Here is a 25311-nt window from a genome sequence, read left to right on the forward strand (position 1 = left end):
AGACTGATTGGGCGGTAGTTAGAGGATAGTGATCTATCCCCCTTCTTGAAAATCGGTATTACATTCGCTATCCTCCAGGATTCTGGTACTACACCTGTTTTTAAGGACATGTTAAACAACTTTGCTAAGGGCATACTGAGCTCTTCCTTACATTCCTTTAATACTCTGGCAAATATCTCAATCTATCTATCTATCTATCTATCTATCTCAGTACTCAAACCTGGTCTCTGTTATGTAATTTTCCGCAAATCAAATATTAAACACCTCCATACTTCTGAGATGAGACAATTGACTGGAGAAGGAGGAGAGGTAAACTGATCCCCGACACACACACACACACACACACACACAGCAGGAGTTTCTTGTGTTGCCAATGTTTTATTTTGTTTTGTGTTTTAAAGAATGGTTATGTGTTTCTTGAGGATGTTTTTATAATGTTAATGTGTGTTTGGGTATCTGTTTTTAATGTTTGTGTGTCTATAGCGCTGTATGTCTCACTACACTCACCACAACAGAGGCATCACCACAATCACCACACAGAGGCCTCCACCACCCCTCACCACACAGAGGCCTCTCCACCCTCACCACACAGGGGCCTCACCACAATAGATCCTCACCACAATCACCACAACAGAGGCCTCCTGCCCTCACCACACAGGGGCCTCACCGCCTCACCACACAGAGGCCTCACACCCTCACCACACAGGGCCTCTCCACCCTCACCACACAGAGGCCTCTCCACCCTCACCACACAGAGGCCTCCCACCCCCCTCACCACACAGGGCCTCACCGCCCCTCACCACACAGAGGCCTCCCACCCCCTCACCACACAGGGCCTCTCCACCCTTACTACCACACAGGGGCCTCACCACCCTCACCACACAGGGCCTCACCACCCTCACCACACAGAGGCCTCTCCACTCACCAAACAGGGGCCTCACCACCCTCTCCTCACGGAGCCTCACCACCCCTCACCACACTCGCCACACAGGGGCCTCACCACACTCACCACAATCACCACATAGAAACCTCATCACACAAGATCCTCACCACCCTCACCACCCTCACCACGCAGGGCCTCACCACCCTCACCACACAAGATCCTCACCAGACTCACCACACAAGATCCTCACCATCCTCACCACAGAGGCTGCACACAGGGGCCTCACCACCTTCACCACACAGAGCCTCACCACCCTCACCACACAGAGGCCTCACCATCCTCACCACAGTCACCACACAAGATCCTCCACCCTCATCACACCGAGGCCTCACCACACAGGGGCCTCACCACCCTCACCACACAGAGGCTCTCACCTCACCTCACAAGATCCTCACCACCCTCACCACACAGAGCCTCCTGCCCCTCACCACACAGAGGCCTCCTGCCCTCACCACCCTCACCACACAAGATCCCTCACCACCCTCACCACACAGAGGCCTCACCGCCCTCACCACACAGAGGCTCACCACCCTCACCACACAAGATCCCTCCCACCCTCACCACACAGAGGCCTCACCACCCTCACCACACAAGATCCCTCACCACCCTCACCACACAGAGGCCTCACCACCCTCACCACACAAGATCCCTCACCACCCTCACCACACAGAGGCCTCACCGTTATTACACAACCTGAGCCAACATTCCGGGACGGCAGCCACTCGACCATCTCAGATCCCTCCCCCCATTCAGTGAAGTATTTCATTGATACTGACCGTAGGGCGCGTGGCTAGTGAAGGACTCGGCAACACACACGCCCCCTGGAGTGTAGGAGGCGTGACCAAGGGCCAGCACGTGCCCGGGAGTATCCTTGTGGAGGTGGGGACGAGATGGAGGTGTGGAGGAGAAGGAGGAGGAGGAAGGGTGTGTGTGTGTGGAGGGGAACCAGCCGGGTGACCAGGTAAGAGATGTTACAGCCAGTCTCTCTCTCTCTCTCTCTTTCTCTGCCTGCTTCAGCTAGCGACAAGGGCACAACCACTACCTACACGGAGCTGGAAGCATTTGGTCTCTCTCCAGACAGGGCAGAAGGTCGGGTTGTGGGAAGAAGGGTTGGGTCAGGTGTGTGTGTCTGTGTGTGTGTGTGTCGTCCGGACCAAGTTTTATTATCATGAAGCATCTCGCACCTGAGCCTGTCGCTGGTATGTGGCTCCTGCTGCCGCCACATCCTGACGCTCCTCATGCTAACCACCACCACCATCACCACCACCACCATCACCACCACCACTATCACCACCACCACTATCACTACCACCACTATCACTACAACCACTATCACTATTCTCATCATCACCACTCTCATCATCACCATCATCATCATCATCATCACCTCTATCATCACCACTCTCATCATCACCATCATCATCATCATCACCATCATCATCATCACCATCATCACTATCATCACCATTATCTGTCATTGTGTATCTCTTTTAGGTTAGTGTGTGAAGTTGAGGCGTCGGCTAGTAGTAGTAGTAGTAGTAGTAGTAGTAGTAGTAGTAGTAGTAGTAGTAGTAGTAGTAGTAGTAGTAGTAGTAGTAGTAGTAGTAGTAGTAGTAGTAGTAAATTATTCACACTCCCACACTCGGCCTACATCTCCCTCAGTCTCCCTCCCTCAGGTGTGCCAGGTGTCAGGTAGGAGGCCTCCCCACCCTACCTGTGTGGTGATAATGGTAGTGATGGTCGCCTGATGACACCATGGCTTTCTCTCCCCCCAGTAGTAGTAATGATGGTGATGGTGGTGGTGGTAAGGGTGGAGATAAGAGAAATAGTAATAGTAATAGTTCTAGTAGTAATAGTAGTAGTAGTAGTAGTAAGGGTGGTAGTAATGGTAATAATCTTCTCGATACAATGATGGTGGTAAGATATCCTCCTTAGCATCCCTCCTTCCCTCCTTCCCTCCTTCTCTCTCTCTCTCCTCTCGGCCCGATTTACCTTGTGTTGTGGTGATTGCTCAACCCAGGTGTGTGTGTGTGTGTGTGTGTGTGTGTGTGTGTGTGTGTGTGGTGGGCCGGCCGCGTACACCGCTGGCCCCCCGAGGCACTGCACCAGCCACAGCCACACACTGCAGCCTCTCTCATCCAATACACATTCTCTATTTTGATGTCACATTCGTACACCAAATGACACAATATAAGGAAAAAAAATTAAGCTACCTAATTTGACCTGCATCTAACACTGACTGATGATTTCCGTTTCTCTTTTGTTTTTTTTACTCTTGATAAACAATAGCCATTAAACTCTTCAATGTTTATCTTTGGTTTCTTATACTTTTCACTTACCCATCCAACACTGATTCCTTATTGTTCTTGTTACATTAAAAGACACAAGATATAAAAAGGCAACTGACTGTTCTAATCTGGAAATATTTTGACGATAAAAAAAAGATAAGATTTTGAAAATAGAATAACAGAGAATAGATATAGTGACAAATTAAAACCACCATAACACCATCCCCTAAAAAATGAAGATAAAAAACAAGTAATAAAACACCATCAGTCAAGTCATATGAGGCAGACACTTGAATAACTTAAACCACTAAACCTAATGGGAGTTAAAAACAGAATAATCTCTCGAATACACAGACGTTTTAATCAGCCTAGAGTTTGGTATTTGGTATCCTGGCTTAGAGGTTTGTTAGTATTCTGGTTACTCACTGAGGTACGTACAGGTTAAGAATGTCTGAGTACCTAGAGCCTCTACCTGGTGTTGTGGTGTGGTGGTGGTTGTTGTTGTTGTGGTTGTTAATGTTGTTGTTGCCTACACCTGTTATTGTTGTTGTGGTGTGGTGGTGGTTGTTGTTATTGTGGTTGTTAATGTTGTTGCTGCATACACCTGTTATTGTTGTTGTGGTGTGGTGGTGGTTGTTGTTATTGTGGTTGTTAATGTTGTTGCTGCATACACCTGTTATTGTTGTTGTGGTGTGGTGGTGGTTGTTGTTGTTGTGGTTGTTAATGTTGTTGCTGCATACACCTGTTATTGTTGTTGTTGTTGTATAGGTTAATGTTAAGGTACACACCTGTTATTGTTGTTGTGGTGTGGTGGTGGTTGTTGTTGTTGTGGTTGTTAATGTTGTTGCTGCATACACCTGTTATTGTTGTTGTGGTGTGGTGGTGGTTGTTGTTGTTGTGGTTGTTAATGTTGTTGCTGCCTACACCTGTTATTGTTGTTGTGGTGTGGTGGTGGTTGTTGTTGTTGTGGTTGTTAATGTTGTTGCTGCATACACCTGTTATTGTTGTTGTTTGTCGCTTGTTGTTGTTGTTGTTGTGATACTATTTATTCTGTGCTTCAACAACTAAGGTGTTGTAGTCAATTTATACACTACAACATTTATTAAGAGTCAATGATGTGTGTATATATATATGTGTGTGTGTGTGTGTGTGTGTGTGTGTGTGTGTGTGTGTGTGTGTGTGTGTTGTCATCACATAAAACGATTCAATCCTTCAAATGAAAACACAAACGAATGAATAAATTATCTAAATAAACAGATCAATTAATTATTTGGAAAAATCACCTAATTCTAAAAAAAAACACCAAAAAATCACGAATAATCAAATTACTACAAAAAATATATAATTCGTCAATGCTTAAAAGTTTATTCATTCACGTAATTAATATTTATATTTGTACATAATATAAAAATTGAAGAAAAAAATAATATATTGTAAAAGTTTTCTTTATTTCAGGTTTACGGAATTTCGTGATTATTAATGCAATAAATCGTGACAGATATTTAGTAGGCCAGTAACCTCGCCCCTCCCCCCCTTCCCGACCCAACCCACCTCATCTCTCTGTTCCTTCCCTCCACATCCCTCTCCTTCTCACCACCCCCTCCTTCCTTCCCTTCTTCTCACCCTCCTTCCGCTCTCCTTCTCTCAACTTCCTTCCACGATCTTATTTCCCACCATCCTTCCTTCCTCCTTCCCTTCTTACGTCAATTAGTCCCTCTCTCTCTCTCTCTCCCTTCCTTCCTTCCCACCCTCTCACCCTCCTTCTCTTTCTCCCTCCTTACGTCCCTTCCTCCCTCCTTCCCTCCCTCCCTTCTTCTCTACTGTATTTATCAATATTCCTGTGTTCTTGTATGAGAGGAAGAGGGAGAGAGGGGGAGAGGGAGAGAGGGAGAAGAAGAGGGAGAAGAAGAGGGAGAGGGAGAGAGGGAGAGGGAGAGAGGAAGGAGAAGAGGGAGAGGGAGAGAGGGGGAGAGGGAGAGAGGGAGAAGAAGAGGGAGAAGAAGAGGGAGAGGGAGAGAGGGAGAGGGAGAGAGGAAGGAGAAGAGGGAGAGGGAAGACTTGTTATTGTTTAGTTTGTCTATTTATTTTATTTATTTGAATTTATTTTGGTTATTTATATTTTTTTTATTTTCAAGATTAACTGCACACACACACACACACACACACACACACACACACACACACATACACACACACACACACCCACACACACACACACACACACACACACACACACACACACACACACACACACACACACACACACACACACACACACACACACACACACACACACACACACACACACACACACACACACACACACACACACACACAACGCCTCATTATACATTCACAGGTCATTAATTCCTCTAGGTAATGTGTGGACTAAAAATATTATAGTGATTGTCGATGTATTTTTATTGTTATTGTTTTGTTGTTGTTGTTGTTTACGTTTTTCTTAATAATAATAATAATAATAATAATAATAATAATAATAATAATAATAATAATAATAATAATAATAATAACGTTAATTAGGGCAGTAGAGGCAAACTAAGGCAAAGAATGTATGTATGTATGTATGTATGTATGTATGTATGTATGTATGTATGTATGTATGTATGTATGTATGTATGACGACCAAAGAAGTAAATAATTGAAGTTTTAAGTTAAAGAAATTCTTACAAATGTCCGTGAAAATGGCGTGAAAATTTCTACGCGGGAAAAGGAAACCAAATAATTTAACAGCCAGAAAATGTATATAATAATTATTTCTCATTAAATATAAGTAAATTAATAAATAATTTAACAGCCAGAAAATGTATATAATAATTATTTCTCATTAAATATAAGTAAATTAATAAACATTTATTAAGGTGAGGTTAGATTAAGTGTGTGTGTGGGAATACTGAACCGATGTGTGAGTCAGTTTCATTACGTGCAAGAAAAAGGACAATAACAACAAGAACAATACGAACCAAAAGAACAATAACAAACAAACAACAACAACAATAACAAAATAACCCCCCCCTAACCCCCCCCCTTACACACACATACGCCCATCTAGCCCTAATAAACAAGCTACCCCCTCCAGTGGATATGTTGACTCCCTGGTGTGTCTTGACGTCAGTGGTGGAGGCAACGACGTCATCACAACACGCACTACCTGTAAATATGTTCGGGGGGGGGTGGGGAGGTGTGGTGGTAGTGGTGGTGGTGGTGTGGTGGTTGGGGGGGAGGAGGAGGAGGAGGGGGTAGAGGCAAGGTGCAAGCTCTCTCCCTCTCTGTCTGTCAGTCTGTCTGTCTGTCAGTCTGTCTATCTCTCTTTATCTCTTTCTCTTGTTTACATCTGTTGAGTGACCCCGTGTATAGCGTTAACATACATACATACATACATACATACATGCAGATTCTTAAAGGGTCGTATGGTAATTATTCTTAGTAAGGTAATATAATGAGAACTCTTAAGTTAACGACATACGTTCACTTAACACGAGAGAAAACAGTTCTTATATTGTCTATAATAATCTGGTGTTAAGTGAACGTGTCTAAGTTAAGGTAGAGTCTTAGTTTAATATTGTTATTATTTTTTAGTGTTATTTTTAGCTTTGGTCAGCTAATGCGTTCGGTCAGTGTTGTTGTTGTTGTTATTATTATTATTATTATTATTATTATTATTATTATTATTATTATTATTATTAGTAGTAGTAGTAGTAGTAGTAGTAGTAGTAGTAGTGGTGGTAGTACTAGTAGTAATAGTAGTCATAGTAATAGAAGTAGTTATTGTATTAGCAGCAGCAGTAGTAGTAGTAGTAGTAGTAGTATGATGATAGTATGCAGTAAAAAAAAAACCAAGAAAGTCTCCGGACCCCAACCAGCTTGTTTCGTTAACTGCACCACCATCACCTCCACCATTCAAAACAACATCACTATACCACCACACCAACACATTTAACCACTAAGACACCATTAAAACACACATAACTTTACCCATGAAATCTGATAATAATGGTGATAATGGTGACAATCTATGAAAATGTCACCCCAGAGCAGATTTATACATCTATGATACATGAATTGTTCTAAATCTGATCGTCTTGAGGAAAATCTGTACGATCTTAGGGGAGAAAATCTGGCTGGGGGGGGAGAGGGGATACGAGGAGATGAAAGAATGTGTCAGATGAAACCACAAAGACAGTCGTTAAATAGCTGAGGGTTTATGGCAAGTGGCCACCTAGCTAAACCAGTTTACCCTGCCCCCAGCTGCTGTGTGTGGGCCCCTCCCTCTCTCCCTCATTCCCTCACTCCCTCACTCCTTCACTCACTCGCATCCACCATCCCTCCTTCCTTCCTTCATTCACTCCGTTCATCACTACCCGCCTCCCTCCCTTCCTCCATCCTTGCCTCCCTCCTTCCCTCCTTCTCTCCAACCTTACCTCCCTCCTTCCCTCCTTCTCTCCAACCTTACCTCCCTCCTTCCCTCCTTCTCTCCAACCTTACCTCCCTCCTTCCCTCCTTCTCTCCAACCTTACCTCCTCTCCTCCTTCCCTCCTTCTCTCCAACCTTACCTCCCTCCTTCCCTCCTTCCCTCCTTCTCTTCCAACCTTACCTCCCTCCTTCCCTCCTTCACCCCGCCACACACACACACACACACACCCCCCGCGCTGGCAGCTGAAGGATACCACATAACTCGATTCCCTGATCATCTTACTAATGGATGATGATCGCAGCCCGCTAGACTCCCTGATAGTCCTTGAGAGGCTGCAAAGTGAGGCTCGATCAATTAGACTCAGGCCGCTGCAGCAAAAATGACCCCATGGTGGACATTCTAACGAGACGGGGGGGAGGGAGGGTGGAGGGGAGAGGAAGGGAGAGATGCAGGGAGATGAAAGGGAGGGTTAGGAGAGAGCTGCAGGGAGAGCATCAAGGAAAGAGGGAGGGAGGGAGAGAGAAACGTAGGGAGAGAAGGAGAGAGGAAGGAAGGAAGGAGAAAGGAAGAGAGAGGCAGGGAAGGGGTAAAGGAAGAGGTGAAGAGGGAAGGAGATTTATCAAATGGACCTCAGTTATAGACCTAAACTAACCTAACCTAACCTAACCTAACCTAACCTAACCTAACCTAACCTAAATAATAAACAAAATTAACGAGTAAGTCAACATCATTAGGTAAATGAATATATTAAAACAAATTCACATAAACATAGACAAAATAATTACGTGTGTAGTCAATTAGCCCAAAATAACGTGATGGGCCATTTTAAACATACACTGTACAATATATACTTTTTTAATTATCCGTAATTATCTAACAATTTATGATACAATCTACGGTAGTTATTTAAACCAATTATACGTAATTTTTGGCTATTGGGAACTAAAGCACGGTATACCATTATTATGTTACATCAGTACTGAATATGTTTGTTTGGTTGGTATTCGTACGTGTTACTTTGACAAAATCTATTGGCAATGTTACTTAATATATTGGCAATGTTACTTAATATATTGATACTTCTACTTAACATATTGCTACAATAACTTAAAATATTGGTACTGTTATTTAGAAGGAATATTCGATCCTTGAAATCAAATTGTTTATATATTCTAACTGGAGGATTCAATCGCTTATAACCCGTGAGCATCGAGGATAGAGAATCGAATACTCTTCTCTTTCAGTTAGGTTTCTCTACCCTTCATTTATCTAATTTCCTCTGTCTCTCATTTTATTTATTTTTGTATATATTGTCTAACTTATTAGTCGGGTGTTTGAATTATTTTATTTATATATTTGGCCTAAGTGAATCCTTGACAAAAGAAGAAAATGGGAATATTTTTTTTTTATTTCCAGGTTATGTATGCAATATTAGGAAAGTAATAATAAGAATAGTATCGAAACATTAAGGAAGAAGAGGAAGGAGAGTGGTAGATAATAAAGCGAAATGTGAAAAGACATAAGTGGTTAAGAGAGAACAAGAAGAAAAAAAAGATGAAAAGAACGGGAGTGAAATATAAAACATATCGAGTAAAGAAGACAAGGGGGAACTGTCTCCACACATGACATAGAGTAAAGGAAATATTTAATGATAATACACTAATTTTACACCTAAATATCACAAGAGGTTAATTATATCTATTTTTTTTTTTACTCACCTCAAGTGTTGATTAGGATCCTGATTCTCAAAGGTTCATGAGGAAGTGTAAAATACACCTTGGTCACACTAGAGTTTTACGAGCAATAAATCGACGATAACATTTCATCCACAGGCAATGAAATTCCCGTCGTGATATATTCTTATTATACTTTATTTACCATGACATTTTTGCTAGTGTTTTGTTATTTAAATGCATTTCCTTATATTTTTTATACATTTTAACATTAATATGAAAAAATAAGAACTCTATTATAAATTTCAAACCGTCGTACCATTCGTTGAAAAATGAACGTAGAAACTCTAGTGTGGTCGCAGCTTTATACTTAATGACTTAGAACTAAAACACAGAAATAATATAGAAAATAAAATTACTTTGAGATTCTTCCTTAACTAGATGAAGTATATGTAACACCAATTAACAGACAAAATTAAGGTACATCTCTTTCAAAAATTATATTCCACCTTAATTATGTTTAGTGTTATTTGAACGTATGTAGGTAAGGTATAGAATCACAGGGCCATGTGAAAATCCCTGAAGAATCCGTACTTATACAACAATATCTATGTACTTACAGTATTAGATTGACTGTAGTGTACTTTAAAGACTGGTGGACACAGAACAATATGTAATTTCACACTTACTAAAGGTTCCAGTAGACAAATCATTAAGTTACGTTGAAAAAAAAGTAACAATTTTAAAAGAAAACGACGTCTTTACATACTGTTTACATCAGGGGGGACTGTAAGAACGTAACGTTATAAGAAAACAATATATTTTCTCCTTACTGCGTTGGAAGATGTTTACACTCCTCCTGGTGACACGGAAGGTTGCAAGAGGAAAATGCAACAGTTATCTGGTCTGTGTTGCAAGACCAGATAACAAGAAAAGAGCAACGCTTCTAGAAACTAGTTCTTGGAACTTGGCAGGTGTTCTGTGAGAGCTGTGTCGTGTTACGCTGTGAATGACATACTACTTGAGTAACACACCACATGAGTAACACACCACATGAATAACACACCACATGAGTGACACACCACATGAGTAACACACCACATGAGTAACACACCACATGAATAACACACCACATGAGTAACACACCACATGAGTAACACACCACATGAGTAACACACCACATTAGTAACACACCACATGAGTAACACACCACATGAGTAACACCACATGAGTAACACACCACATAAGTGACACACCACATGAGTAACACACCACATAAGTGACACACCACATGAGTAACACACCACATGAGTAACACACCACATGAGTAACACACCACTGACATGTTCTCTTTGTTTGCCCTTGTGTTTGCCTTTGCAGTCTCTTGTTAGTTATATTTGGTCTTCTTTATGTTAGTGTTTACAGCTGTTCTTTAAGAAAATGTTTACAGCTGTTCGTTATGTTAGTGTTTACAGATGTTCTTTATGTTAGTGTTTACAGCTGTTCTTTATGTTAGTATTTACAGCTGTTCTTTAAGTCAAAGTTTACAGCCTTGTGCGACTATGTTCTACTGAATAATATTTCACAACAATAATACCTCGAACTGTGCACCACCAAACTAGGCGATGATTACCCCAACTCAGTAACACCTGCAGGGTCGTAAAGAGTCAGGTAATTACCCAGGTGTTTGAGGTGAGGGTCTGGGGCACTAGTAAAGCCCGGGGCATCAGTGGAGCTAAGGGTGCTGGTGTTGTCCGGGGCAATTTGTGGGGTTCGGGGCATTAAGGGTAGGAGTCTGTACCTACTATTTGTATCTTTGTCATTGTAAAGAACTTCCTGGTAGAGCTACAACACCTGAAACCCCCCTCCTGCTTCTCCCCCTCTCCTCCCTCCCCCCCTCCTTCTTCCCTCCCTCCCTCCTTCTCCCCTTCCTCCCTCCCCAGCCCTCCATTCCTCCTCCTCCTCCCTCCCAATTAGAATGCAATAAGACTGCCAATTTCCTACATACCTGCATGCGTACCTGCTCCCTTACCCGCCTGCCTGCATGGTTACCCTCCTGCCTGCATGGTTACCTACCTACCCACCAACCTACCTACCTACCTACTCCACCCACCCTTCCACACCCCACCACCCACCTACCCACCTACCTACCACCAACCCACCAACCTACCTACCTCCCTACCTACCTACACCCCCTACCTCCCTACCTACCTACCTACCTCCCTACCTCCCAACCTACCTACCTACCTACCTACCTCCCTCCCTATCTACCTACCTACCTACAGTGACTTAAAAAAAATAATGTACCTCATACCCCAAGAAGGAACCAGAATCTCACAGCTGAGCATCAAGACGTCTACCCACGTATCCAGGACCACGGGACACCACCACAGCCAGACACAGTATTTATCACACGACAAATGACCAGTTAGCGACCCCAACCACTCCTGTGTAACTAATTAACCAATGATACCTATCACACACACACACACACACACACATACTGTCTCCCTGACGGCCCTAAATCAGACAAAGCAACACCTAACGACGACTCCTCACTCCCTGGATCATTTGAAAGCCATGATCCGCTACCCTCTGTGTGTGTGTGTGTAAGGTAACAAGAGAGACACTGAGACATCATTCACAGTTTCACCTCACGATCAGTTCAGGGAAGGAAGATAATCAAGACCTCTTACACTCCTGGAGCGCCTTGACCACGTCCACCTGTGCATACCAACCTGTTGCTGCACCTCCCTCCCCCCCTCTCTCTCTCTCTCTTTCTTTCTCTCTCTCGCTCTCTCTCTCTCTCTCTCTCTCTCTCTCTCAAACCTAATTCCCCATTCACTAACTTCATCACTGTCTCGGGTCTTGGTTAGGTTAGGTTAAGTTAGGTTTGGTTAGGTTAGGTTAGGTTAAGTTTAGGTTTGGTTAGGTTAGGTTAAGTTTAGGTTTGGTTAGGTTAGGTTAAGTTTAGGTTTGGTTAGGTTAGGTTAAGTTTAGGTTTGGTTAGGTTAGGTTAAGTTTAGGTTTGGTTAGGTTAGGTTAAGTTTAGGTTTGGTTAGTGTTTAAGACGATTGGAGCTTAGGATGATTGAGGGTTTATTTGACCTATAAGTTAGCGTAGTCCGTTTGTATGGACTAACCTAACCTAACCTAACCTAACCTAACCCCCCCCCCTCAACTGCACCCACTATAAGGATAATAGTCAGGGCTTGTTTTGTCTTGTGTAGTGAGGGCCATATCTTGTGTAGTGAGGGCCATATCTTGTGTAGTGAGGGCCATATCTTGTGTAGTGAGGGCCATATCTTGTGTAGTGAGGGCCATATCTTGTGTAGTGAGGGCCATGTCTTGTGTAGTGAGGGCCATATCTTGTGTAGTGAGGGCCATATCTTGTGTAGTGAGGGCCATATCTTGTGTAGTGAGGGCCATATCTTGTGTAGTGAGGGCCATGTCTTGCCTCGGCATTGAAATCTCTTTGAGTTTATACATATGATTCCTTCCCTGTGTCTGGTAATTAAGGTGGATCTAGTTAATACCTCCTAGTGAGAGGGTTAAAGGGAGGGGTAGTTAAGGCTTGTTGTTTTGGAGGGAGGGAGGGAGGAAGGGAGGAGGAGGAGGGAGGGAGGGAGGGAGGAGGAGGGAGGGAGGGAGGAGGGAGGGAAGGGGAGGAGGGAGGAGATGTACAGAGGAGTGGGAAGAAAGAGATACTGTGGTGGTGGTGGTGGTGGTGGTGGTGGTGGTGGTGGCAGCTCGTGGACACACCAGAAGAACGGGGAAGGTGACACGTATAGCTAACTGGTAACACATGACACTTAGCGAGATAAAAATGATTCTTATGTCCTCTATAATTAAAGGTTCATATCGGGGAGAGGAGGGGGTGGGGAGGGGTTCAGAATTGCCGTGAATTGTTTTTATGTTTTTTTTTTGTTAACCTAGAGGCTGGATGAGTCTGGGTGTTAAGACGATGTGTTTGAACTTATAAATTTCAATTATCCAAAGGTGACATCATCATCATCAAGTCTGAGGGTTGGAGATGACAAGCCTCCACTCCTGACGTTTACTGACAGATGAATCCCTCACCAAACACGCCTCTCGTCTTTTTTGGTACAGATTTAATTAAGTTTGTGTGACGCGTCTTATCTCACTGGCCCATAGAAGCAGTGTAAATGTCTTCTTCACACACACACACACACACACAGCTGTACCTGGTCAAGTTTAAAACCCTAACATGACCTCTTTACACTAGAAGGAATAGGAGAGGCTTAGACAGCGTATGAAAGGAGTTACCTGACACTAAACATGGGAAGGGGAAGGAATGGGGGGGGGCTGTTAGCATGAGGAGGAATGGGAGCTGAGTCGATAATGAATAATGGTGAGACGGGAGAGGTACTGTATAGGCCTAAGAGATCTGGGCTGACTGGAGGCGCCTGTGTGTCTGGGTGTGTGTGTGTGGGGGTCACCTTCCCTACCTGTTCCCCCACTCCCTCCCTCCTCCTTAACCCCCCTTTTCCTCTCCTCCCCCCCCCCACATTCACTCAACGTAACCCCCTACCCGTATCTTCATCTATCCATCTGACGTCACCATTTTCCTCTCTGACGTCATCATCTCTCTCCATCTAACGTCACCATATCTCCCTAATAAGATCATCTTTCCATCTGTCGTCACTATCTCCCTCCCTCTGACGTCACCATCCCTCCCTCAGACGTCATCATCCCTCCCTCAAACAACACACTCTCCCACCTCTAACACACCCCACCCCCATTCCTCCCTCTATCGTCACCATTCCTCCCTCAGACGTCATCATCCCTCCTCAAACAACACACTCTCCCACCAACACACCCCCACCCCCATTCCTCCCCCATCGTCACCATCCTCCCTCAGACGTCATCATCCTCCCTCAAACAACACACTCTCCACCCCAACACACCCCCACCCCATTCCTCCCTCAGACGTCATCATCCTCCTCAGACAACACACTCCCCACCTCTAACACACCCCACCCCCATTCTCCCTCTGACGTCACCATTCCTCCCTCAGACGTCATCATCCTCCTCAGACAACACACTCTCCCACCTCTAACACACCCCACCCCCATTCCTCCCTCTATCGTCACCATCCCTCCCTCAGACGTCATCATCCCTCCCTCAAACAACACACTCTCCCACCTCTAACACACCCCACCCCCATTCCTCCCTCTATCGTCACCATCCCTCCCTCAGACGCCATTACCCCTCACCTTAACACCACTAAACTTCCTTCTGGATTTTATGAACTAAATTACCGTACATGTTTATGGTCCAGTTAAGATAAATAAGGTATTCTAAGACACCACTTATTGATTATAGTATCCTTGAGTGTGGACGTGACGAGCCTTCATGATGCTGATGGCCAACGCGAGAGGACCAACACATCTGTACCTTATGATTCTCTCAATAATTAGCTTCTTATTCTAGTCAGGAACCTTAGTACAATATGATAGCTGAGTACAAAGGATTAAAGGTGAGGTTAGGTTAGGTTAGGTTAGGTTAAGTTAGGTTAGGTTAGGTTAGGTTAGGTTAGGTTAGGTTAGGTTCCTTTGAAGACTAAGGTTCGCTTGGCCTTTAACCAAAGCATTTAGGTTAAGGTGGAGAAGAGACAAATTACCTTTTACTTAAGTTAATGACCTACTAGCAAGACTGATTAGAGCATAACTACAAACTGTATATAAACCAAGACTACAATAACAAAGAAAGAGAGAAAAATATCTTAAAAGATACACAACTTAACTCCTATAGCCGGGTACTCAGCTGATCACTAACGTAAACAAAAGAGGAGCGTTCGTATGAGGATTAAAGTCTGCATTCATATACGATGGAACTTTGGCATTTATAGGACAACCAATAAATACTACATACGTAACATAAGTACTGTATGAATGTGTTACTAGATGACTATAACAGTACACGAGGAAAGTGTCTAGTATGAAGTAATGTGATTCAGTGTTGCGTACAGAAAGGTGTTTGAGTCAGCCGGATAACCTGTGCCTGTGTGTGTGTGTGTTGCTGTGGTGTAATGGAGGGAAGGAGAAGTAGAGGAGAACGAGGAAAAAGATAGAGAAATGTGGTTGAGAGGGATATATGAATGAGAGAGAGAGAGAGAGAGGGGAGTAACAAGAGAAGAATCACAGGACTTATTTCTGAAAAAGGAAAATCCCGAACGAGTCAAGACGACACAACGAAAATCGGATGAATAACACACACACACACACACACACACACATACCCACCTGAAGAAGATGACTCACGCAGGCTCTTGTAGACGCACACCTGTCAGACCTGATGATGGGGTGTCAATCAGGTAGTGGCGGGTGTCTGGTGGGACTTCCCTGCAGGTATAAAACAAAAACACTCTACGTCCCTAAGAATGATCAAAGAAGGGATAGTGTGTGTGTGTGTGTGTGTGTGTGTGTGTGTGTGTGTGTGTGTGTGTGTGTGTGTGGACCAATGCCCCCTTCTCCTCCTCCTCCTTGATGTTACAGTGAAATTATAATCTTAGAAAATAAAACGAAATAGAAAAAAAAATTGTTCAGGAAGATCGGTTAGAAAATCAGTGTTCATTCACCTTTATTACTTATTCTGAATCCTGTCTTGCCATATTAAAGGAACAAGAACAGTGTGGATGTATCGTGTTGCTCTACAGTTGTACAAGATCACTCAAGGCTTCTCGTCGTTCATTTTTCTCAGTTTGAACAAAAAATAACTCGATCGTCTTTCCTAAACTGGTAAAGAATTTGTATAACTCAGGAGTAGTTTGGTGGTCGTCTGCCGAAGCTTAACTGTGAGAGGTAATGAATGTGTTGGTGACCGAGAGACTCCCCCCCACACGCCGTCGGTTCTCTCGTTTATGATGATGGAGTGAACACGGAGTCCGGTAGTGAAGGACCTCCTCAAGAGAACCAGTTTTTAGGTGGTAATGACCTCCTGTCTCCCGAGCTTGTTAAAAATCATAATTCCTGGACATTATTCTGAGATGTGTTGTTTTAATTAATTTATTATCTAGAAACCATCGTTATAAATTCCTACGACACATTTTTATATTCGATAATAATTGACATTTTCACCTTTAATGAAAACCCTCATCTGGAGATAACGAGGCGAGTTCAAAAATAAGTAGTTGGGGAGATCCGGGCCAGAAGTAGACTAGCGAAAGACGTTGGAAAACACAATTAACTTTCAGAGTGAAGTTTGAGGATGATAAACACACCTTAACCCACTTTGTCACTTGTTCTCATCCTGGACGTCTCATTTCCCTTCATGTTTTAGGGAGTAAGGAAGTAGAGGGAGGGGTCTGGGGAAGGTCACTGATGTGTGACTCCTACCCACCGCCATACAACAGGCGCACTAACACCGACGGTACACCAATGGCTGGGTGAGGTCGACAGTAAGAGAGGAGAGGAGAGGCAGGAGGCGATTGGATGAGTTTACAAGGGAGACTGAAGTAGTAGAGAGGACTTTGACAACGCGGATGGTGGAGAGTAGACTGAGGGGGGAGGGGGATAAATGTAGAGGGAAGAATGGTGAGGAAAGCTGAGGGATGGAGAGAAGGAGGGAGGGTGGGGAAGGAGGGAAAGAAGGTAGGAAGAAGAAGGGGAAGGGAAAAGGTAGGGGGAGGGATTCGGAGGGGGAGATTCAATATGAGTACCGTCCTCATATCTGAGGGTTGGCGGCCACAGTCCTCCACTCTAAACGTTCCCGGGCTGTTTTTACCGATCCTCTAAGGTTTTGTATCCCAATCTCTGCCGTCCCCTGCCCCTCTTACCCTCAAAATTTTCCAATTACTATTTCTGTTAGTATCCCCTCATCACTAATCATATGACCATAGTATCTCTTTTTTTTCTGTACATTGTAAGTATTTCTCTTGAGGTTTTGCTAATCTGAGTACTTCTTCATTTCTTTTTTTGTCAGTGTCACTTATTCATAGCATTTGCCTATAACACCACATTTCAAAGGCCTCCAACCTCATTCTGATGTCTGCTGAAAGTGTCCACGTCTCTGACCCATACACCAGTCCTTGCCATATGAAGTCTTTCAGCAGCCTTTTTTCTTAAATTGAAGTTAATGTCCCTTTTCATTAGGTCTTTTAGATTATTAATTGCTTGCCCTACTCTTTTGATTTCTTCCAAACATCTACCAACACAGCTCATATTACTGCCTTGTTGCCTATCATAATTTTTATATTAGGATTTATTTCTAATTTGAAAACAACCATTACTTTCGTCTTTACAGCATTAACTCTGAAACCACATTTTCACTTTTTTTTCACAAATCAGTAAACAAGTTTTTGTAATGCCTCTTCACTATCTGTGATAAGAGAATTATCATCGGCATAGCGTTTGATATTAGTTTACCATTAACTCTTAGTCCTTCATCATCACTCATAGCTTCACTCATTAAGAATTCTGAATATATATTATACAATATTGAAGACAGAACACAGCCTTGTCTTACTCCCTGTCTTTCTGTGAACCAATTAGTAAGTCCATTATTTATTATCACTGCAGCCTCATGATGTCAGTAATGATTCTTTAAAATTCTAATATCTCCTTCATTAATGCCTATATTTTCCAAGATATCTATAAGCTTATTGTGTTTTACCTTATCAAAAGCTTGAAGGATTAAAATAGGAGGAAGTAGAGGCTGGCTTCCTAGAATGGGGAACTGGAAGGCGATGATGAGAGAGAGAGAGAGAGAGAGAGAGAGAGAGAGAGAGAGAGAGAGAGAGAGAGAGAGAGAGAGAACGTCAACAATGTAACACTGCGGAACATAAGTACTTAAGGTTACTGAATTAGTCCCAACAAATAAAACCAAGTTTGCCAAAAAGAGTTAAACTTGGAGAGGTCGTCTGTACAACAGGAGGTCATACATCATGATATAAGTTCCATTGTCTCAGAAGGAAAGTATTGGACTAGCGCACACCACCACTGTTGACCTGTGGATGAACCATGATGACCTAGTGTCAGAGACTGATACAACCACTCCAGGATACTAAGAGTAGTTGGCACAACGCGGCAGAACACGAGAAGACACGACTGATTTAGACCACAATTGGAGATATTCTTAAAAGAACTAAGGAATTGTGTTGATAGTAGCGACCATGTAATAAGAAAACGTGCAGAGGGGGTGAAGGAAAATCCCACGAGATAAGATGCCAAGTAACAAATACATACATACATACATACATACATACATACATACATACATACATACATACATACATACATACATACATACATACATCTGTGTGTGTGTGTGTGTGTGTGTGTGTGTGTGTGTGTGTGCGTTCGGCAGGAGTTAAAGTGGAGAGTGGGATGCTGGGATGTATTCCAATTAACTAATCTCCTTTAATGACTCAAATCCCCGCTTAGGTGTCCCTAGCGGGGAGCAGCAGCTGAGGTGTCAAGTGTGATAATATAGACCTGTGAAAATGGTCAGTTTGGGTCACGGAGGACAATAGATTGGGGTCAGAGGTGATACAAGACACCTGCAGCGGGGCGAACGCACGTGTGGGTCACCTGGGCGTTGCGCGTGAAGGTGTGAAGAGGGGGAAGGTAGGTGGCGGAGGTGAGGTGCGCGGGCAGGCAGGCAAACGGGTGGAGGGAGGCAGGGAGGGGTAACGGTGGGCGGGGCATGGCGGGAGATGGAGTAGGGAGGGCGGGTGGGTATAAGGCACCAGGCGGACTGTGTGCCTCTCTGTCAGTAGTCAGCCAGACGTTCTACCCCACACACTCACACTGCCCAGGACCAGGTCTCGCTGCGCACGTGGCCAACCTGCCCATCTTAACCCCTGGCTCTGTTTTATTCTCTGCTCGTATCATCTGTGGGATACATCTGTGCTGAAGTGTTGCTGTGAACCATGAGCTGTGGCGACGCCTCCCCAGCAGACAGGTGCGTGGTGTTGGTGACACAACAGGAGCTTCATGTTGGTAGCCGTGCCGAGATATATATTCATGTTTCAGTAATTGACTACGATATGAACCGGACGCGGACCCTTTACCAATAGTGACGATATAAACGACCTCTGTTGACCGAACGTAAAAAAAATAAGAGTCGTAGTGAACTTTTATGTGTGGTGTGTGCGACTTAGATCAGTGTCAGGTTCTTGGAAGGTGTGTATCTGAATGGTGCAGGTGTGAAGGTGTACCGTACCACAGGTGAGGCTGGGGGAGACACTCACACACCCAACACGACGACGGAATGAAACAATTAAGATTAATAAGTGAGCTAATGTGTTCAGTGACCTCACCTGTACTCGCCAGGTAAGGTGGGTCAGACCCCCAACCAATCTGTGCTGAGACATCATAGGTGTAACAAGGGCGAGTCACCTGTACAGCGCTACGACAGCTTACCACTAACATCCATCTCTCCGTCATTGAGTGAGTCAGTCAATGATTTTTTTTCCTCCGTCAATGAGTGAATCAATGAAACTATTTTCCTCCGCCAGTGAGTGAGTTAGCCAGTGATTTTTTTTCCCGCCAGTGGGTCGGTAATTTTTTCCTCTGTCAGTGAGTGAGAAAGTGAGTCAGTGACACCATTTCTCTCCGTCAGTGAGTGGGTGAGTCAGGTATTCAGTGGTCGTCAAAAAAGGACTGTTCCAGAGATGTGTTTGTAAGTGTTGATGATTGTGAGTGTTGGCGTGTGTGAGTTTTGGCGTGTGTGAGTGTTGGTGAGTGTTGGTGTTGGTGTGTGTGAGTGTTGGTGTTTGTGAGTGTTGGTGTTTGTGAGTGTTGGTGTTTGTGAGTGTTGGCGTGTGTGAGTGTTGGTGTGTGTGAGTGTTGGTAAGTGTTGGTGTTTGTGGTGTTGGTGTTTGTGAGTGTTGGTGTTTGTGAGTGTTGGTGTTTGTAAGTGTTGGTGTTTGTGAGTGTTGGTGTCTCTAATTTTGGTGTTTGTAGTGTTGGTGTCTCTAATTTTGTGTTTGTGAGTGTTGGTGAGTGTTGCGTGTGTCTGTTTGTGAGTTTTGGTGTTTGTGAGTGTTGGTGTTTGTGAGTGTTGGCGTTTGTGAATGTTTGTGAGTGTTGGTGTTTGTGAGTGTTGGCGTTTGTGAATGTTGGTGTATGTGAGTTTTGGTGTTTGTGAGTTTTGGTGTTTGTGAGTGCTGGTGTTTGTCAGTGTTGGTGTTTGTGAGTGTTGGCGTGTGTGAGTGTTTGAGTGTTGGTGTGAGTTTTGGTGTTTGTTAGTGTTGGTGTTTGTGAGTGTTGGTGTTTTGTGAGTGTTGGTGTTTGTGAGTGTTGGTGTTTTGTTAGTGTTGGTGTTTGTGAGTGTTGGTGTTAGTGAGTGTTAGTGTTGGTATTTGTGAGTGTTGGTATTTGTGAGTGTTGGTGTTTGTGAGTGTTGGCGTTTGTGAATGTTGGTGTATGTGAGTTTTGGTGTTTGTGAGTTTTGGTGTTTGTGAGTGCTGGTGTTTGTCAGTGTTGGTGTTTGTGGTGTTGGCGTGTGAGTGTTTGTGAGTGTTGGTGTATGTGGTTTTGGTGTTTGTGAGTGTTGGCGTGTCTGGAGTGTTTGTGAGTGTTGGTGTATGTGAGTTTGGTGTTTGTTAGTGTTGGTGTTTGTGAGTGTTGGTGTTTAGAGTGTTGGTGTTTGCTAGTGTTGGTGTTTGTGAGTGTTGGTGTTAGTGAGTGTTAGTGTTGGTGTTTGTGAGTGTTGGTGTTTGTGGTGTTGGTGTTTGTGAGTGTTGGTGTTTGTAAGTGTTGGTGTTTGTCAGTGTTGGTGTTTGTTAGTGTTGGTGTTTGTGAGTGTTGGCGTGTGTGAGTGTTTGCAAGTGTTGGTGTTTGTTAGTGTTGGTTTTGTGTGAGTGTTGGCGTGTGTGAGTGTTTGTGAGTGTTGGTGTATGTGAGTTTGGTGTTTGTGAGTTTTGGTGTTTGTGAGTGTTGGTGCTTGTCAGTGTTGATGTTTGTTAGTGTTGGTGTTTGTGAGTGTTGGCGTGTGTGAGTGTTTGTGAGTGTTGGTGTTTGTTAGTGTTGGTGTTTGTGAGTGTTGGTGTTTGTAGTGTTGGTGTTAGTAGTGTTGGTGTTTGTTAGTGCTGTGTTTGTGAGTGTTGGTGTTAGTGAGTGTTAGTGTTGGTGTTTGTGAGTGTTGGTGAGTGTTGGTGTTAGTGAGTGTTAGTGTTGGTGTTTGTGAGTGTTAGTGTTGGTGTTTGTGAGTGTTGGTGTTTGTGAGTGTTGGTGTTTGTCAGTGTTGGTGTTTGTTAGTGTTGGTGTTGGTGTTTGTGAGTGTTAGTGTTGGTGTGTGTGAGTGTTGGTGTTTGTCAGTGTTGGTGTTTGTGAGTTGGTGTTTGTGAGTGTTGGTGTTTGTCAGTGTTGGTGTCTCTAATTGTTGGTGTTTGTGAATTAACACGTCATTCGTCTAAGTCTTAAGGCATGAAGGTAATTGACTGCCTAACTACCAAACTGACATTCCACTCATGTAGGTAAAACTTTGGCCAAAGGGCTATTGTTATCGTGTGTGTGTGTGTGTGTGTGTGGTGTGTGTGTGTGTGTGTGTGTGTGTGTGTGTGTGTGTGTGTGTAGATCGTTCTCACTCGCGGTCAAGGTCAAGGGGAAGGGGTCATGGGGAAGGGAGTGTGGGAGGGGGAGATGACTAACGTTATTCTATCTATATATCTTCACTTATTTTTAGATCATTGTAGTCTATATTGAGATGAGGAAGACATGGGTGTTGGAGGCAGGTCACTCGAACAGCTTATACCCGAACTTGGGAAATGTCAGTGCACACATACCTACACGAGTATAGATGAACGCAACACATGCATACACACAAATAACATACGCAAGTAAACGACACTTATGTACACACACACTATTAGACATGTATTTATACACATGCTACACATATACTTATATATATGTATTATCTGTGTTAAACTAAGGTGTCAAAGATATAGGTCTATGTATCAGTAAGAGATAATCATTAACATGTGTAGAGGAAGGCTGGAGGGGTGAGCTAACTTGTGTTGTGTCCTGCAGGCTGGTAGCATGATGCTATCGTGGTGTTGGTGTTGGCGGGTGGTGGCGGTGCTGGTGGCGGCGGCGGTGGCGGCGGCAATACGGGACGGCGGAGACCAGAAACGCAGTTCTCCTGCGGCAGGGGACGCCTCCATGGTGCGCCAGGCGGAACAATCACTCCTATCCATGCTGGGACTGAAGCAACGGCCCCTTGGCAAAGGGAGTAGGGAGGTGCCGCCCTACATGTGGGAGCTGTACATGCAGCAAGCAGCGCAACTGACGGGGGCCGGAGGGGGTGTGGCTGAGGACAACCTTGAAGCCCACACTAACTCACCTAACACCGTCAGGAGCTTCATACACAAAGGTACGTCTTCTCGAACATCCCTCATTACCAGTACATAAGTAACCAGTTAATGAACATAAGTAAAGTATGTGTGCTTGTGTGTGTGAGAGAGAGGTGGAGTGGAGTTCCTGGAACACCAGGCTACTCGTAATAACAAGGTTGTGGTTGTGACGTGTATCCTAATTACAGAGAGCAAGGCGGACGACCACTACCCTGCACACAAGATGAGGTTCCGCTTCAACGTAACCAACATGCCCAGTGACGAGATTCTACAGTCAGCTGAGCTGCGGCTGACGCACCTGCGGCACTCTGCAGCCCCTGACCTGCAGGAAGAAACACAGCCGCAAAAACAGAAGTCTCAAAGGCGACAAGGGAGAAGATGGGCATCCTCGGAGGCGCCTTACCTTCAGCGCATTATGGTGTATGACATACTGCGTCGGGCCACGAGGTACTCAGAACCTGCTGTACGACTGCTGGACACACATTATGTGGACGCTCGTGAGGAAGGAGTTCAAACTCTCGACGTATCTGACGCTGTACGTCGATGGGTTACGGTGCCTAACAGTAACCACGGACTCCTGGTGGAGGTGGTGCAACTCTCTAAGAGCTCACCACTGGACACATCGCACGTGAGACTCCGGAGATCAACTGACGATGATGAGTGGTACAAGCAACAGCCTCTACTGGTAGTTCACACCAACGACGGCAAGTCAAAACATAGAAACAAACGATCCAACACCAACAAACATAAAAAAGGCAAAGAAGTTTGCCGGAGACACCCTTTGTATGTAGACTTCCGGAAAGTTGGGTGGGACGACTGGATCGTGGCCCCTCCCGGGTACGAGGCCTACTTCTGCAAGGGGGACTGCCCCTTCCCTTTGCCCGACAGGTTAAACGCCACCAACCACGCTGTGGTGCAGACGCTGGTCAACTCCCGCTATCCCGACCGCGTCCCCAAGGCTTGTTGCGTCCCCACGGAGCTCTCGCCCATCTCCATGTTGTATATGGACGATGATGAGAGATTCGTGCTCAAAAACCACCAGGACATGGTGGTTGAAGGGTGCGGATGTCGGTGAGTGAGTGGCTGGCCGCTCCCATGTCTCAGTCAGAGAGGCGGCTGGCCATGACAGCAGGTCGTCTGTGTCCGTCACCTCGTCAAGCGCCCCTTAGTCCACCCGGCTATGTGATATATCATTTATTTAAATTTATATATGAAGAGGAGGCTTTGTATAACGTGAGTGAGGACCGGGATGGTGAAGACGGATGGTGCTGGCGTAGGAATCCAAATCCCAGTGGAGACATCGAGGTGACCGAGGGGAGGTGATGCCGACACCAAACCAGCGAGGCGCTCAGTAGTTTGTATAGTAGAGGGGTGGGGGGAGGGAGGAGTGGGCTGGGCTGTACAGAACAAGTGATCACTTAAGCTAGTGTCTGACTATCAATACTGGTATCTTCAGCGCGAAGGCAGAGACAATGATTAAGATACCAGGGTAAAAACAGTGCCAAATGTACAGTGTGGAGGCGAAACAGCGAGTGATCACAAGAGACTACTGGAGGTTGGTGGTGAAGGTTATATTCAGTAAGAGCACGGACCAAAGATATGTGAGCAGTGGTTCCCGGGGACGGGGTGCAGGTCCTACAAAAAACAAACAAGCAGTGGGGGGAGATAAATAATGTACACAATGTTGGAGTGTAGAGAGATATACACAGTGCTTGAGTGTGGAGTGAAGTACAGAGTGCTGAAGTGTGGATTACACAGTGATGGAGTGTAGAGTGAAGTACACAATGCTGGAGTGTAGAAAGTTATTCACAGTGCTGGAGTGTGGAGTACAGTGTTGAAGTGTAGAGAGATGTATACCCAGGGCGAGTTGTGTGTCCACTAATCATTGTGGATGATGTGAAAATATGAGTGAATGATCACACGTGAGTAACGATGGATGTTACTGAGGCCTCGTGTGTTGCAATGACTCAAGCAGGTGGCCCACTCAGAGAGAAGGACGCTCTTACAATACAGAATGAACGCTCGTGTGAGTGTCCAGCACCCAGTGTTCACTACACAGAATGAACGCTACTGTGAGTGTATATAGAGTGTTGTAACGTGTGTTAGGTCCCTGGAGTGTTGTAAGACGTGTGTAGTAGGGGACTCCTCCACTGGGCGAGGGAGGCCGGCCCCATGTCCCCCCATGTTCCTAACTTCACATGTATTTATTCTCTGTATCATACTCTACCAACAGAAAAAATTGTACAGATTTATATATATTTAAAAATTGTGAATATAGTCTAAGATATTTTGTACATACTCAAAAGACAGTGAATCAATTATTCCTGAAATAAAATTATATATAAAGAAATGGGTAGTTTAAAACACCGCTGAAGGCAAGGTGAAAGGTACAGTGACTATGACTATCTAAGTCTATCATGTATACGTACACAGGCAGACATACACACAAACAAAATGGATAGAAGAACTTCCACACCGAAAGCATACATACTCACCCCACTCTCATGCATTTATGTAAATTGTTAAACAAAAATCACATATTTATGCACACACACACACACACACACACACACACATCTGTATGAGGACATACAAACTCACCCCACAAGCTGAGGTGACTGGAATGTGTTTGTCAGTGAATGTAAATGTGTGGAT

General features: G+C 44.4%; 1 protein-coding gene across 3 annotated transcripts in view; it reads left to right on the top strand.

The window, feature by feature from the left end:
• The window catches only part of LOC121861475 (bone morphogenetic protein 2-like), a 30746-nt gene extending 5740 nt beyond the window's left edge, over positions 1-25006 (top strand). Inside the window, exons 1-3 of one of the 3 annotated variants that reach the window (XM_042359251.1) lie at positions 19060-19259; positions 22334-22676; positions 22845-25006. In XM_042359251.1, coding sequence (XP_042215185.1) covers positions 22343-22676; positions 22845-23731 — 1221 coding nt within the window. In that variant the 5' untranslated portion in view covers positions 19060-19259; positions 22334-22342 and the 3' untranslated portion in view covers positions 23732-25006. Of the gene's footprint in view, positions 1-19059; positions 19260-19287; positions 19748-22333; positions 22677-22844 lie in introns of those variants that run through there. The other 2 variants (XM_042359252.1, XM_042359250.1) reach the window with 2 other exon arrangements.
• The last annotated feature ends 305 nt before the right edge of the window (positions 25007-25311 follow it).

This window comes from Homarus americanus, unplaced genomic scaffold (genome assembly GCF_018991925.1).
Source record: "Homarus americanus isolate GMGI-L3 unplaced genomic scaffold, GMGI_Hamer_2.0 scaffold24260, whole genome shotgun sequence".
NCBI classification, from domain to species: domain Eukaryota; kingdom Metazoa; phylum Arthropoda; class Malacostraca; order Decapoda; family Nephropidae; genus Homarus; species Homarus americanus.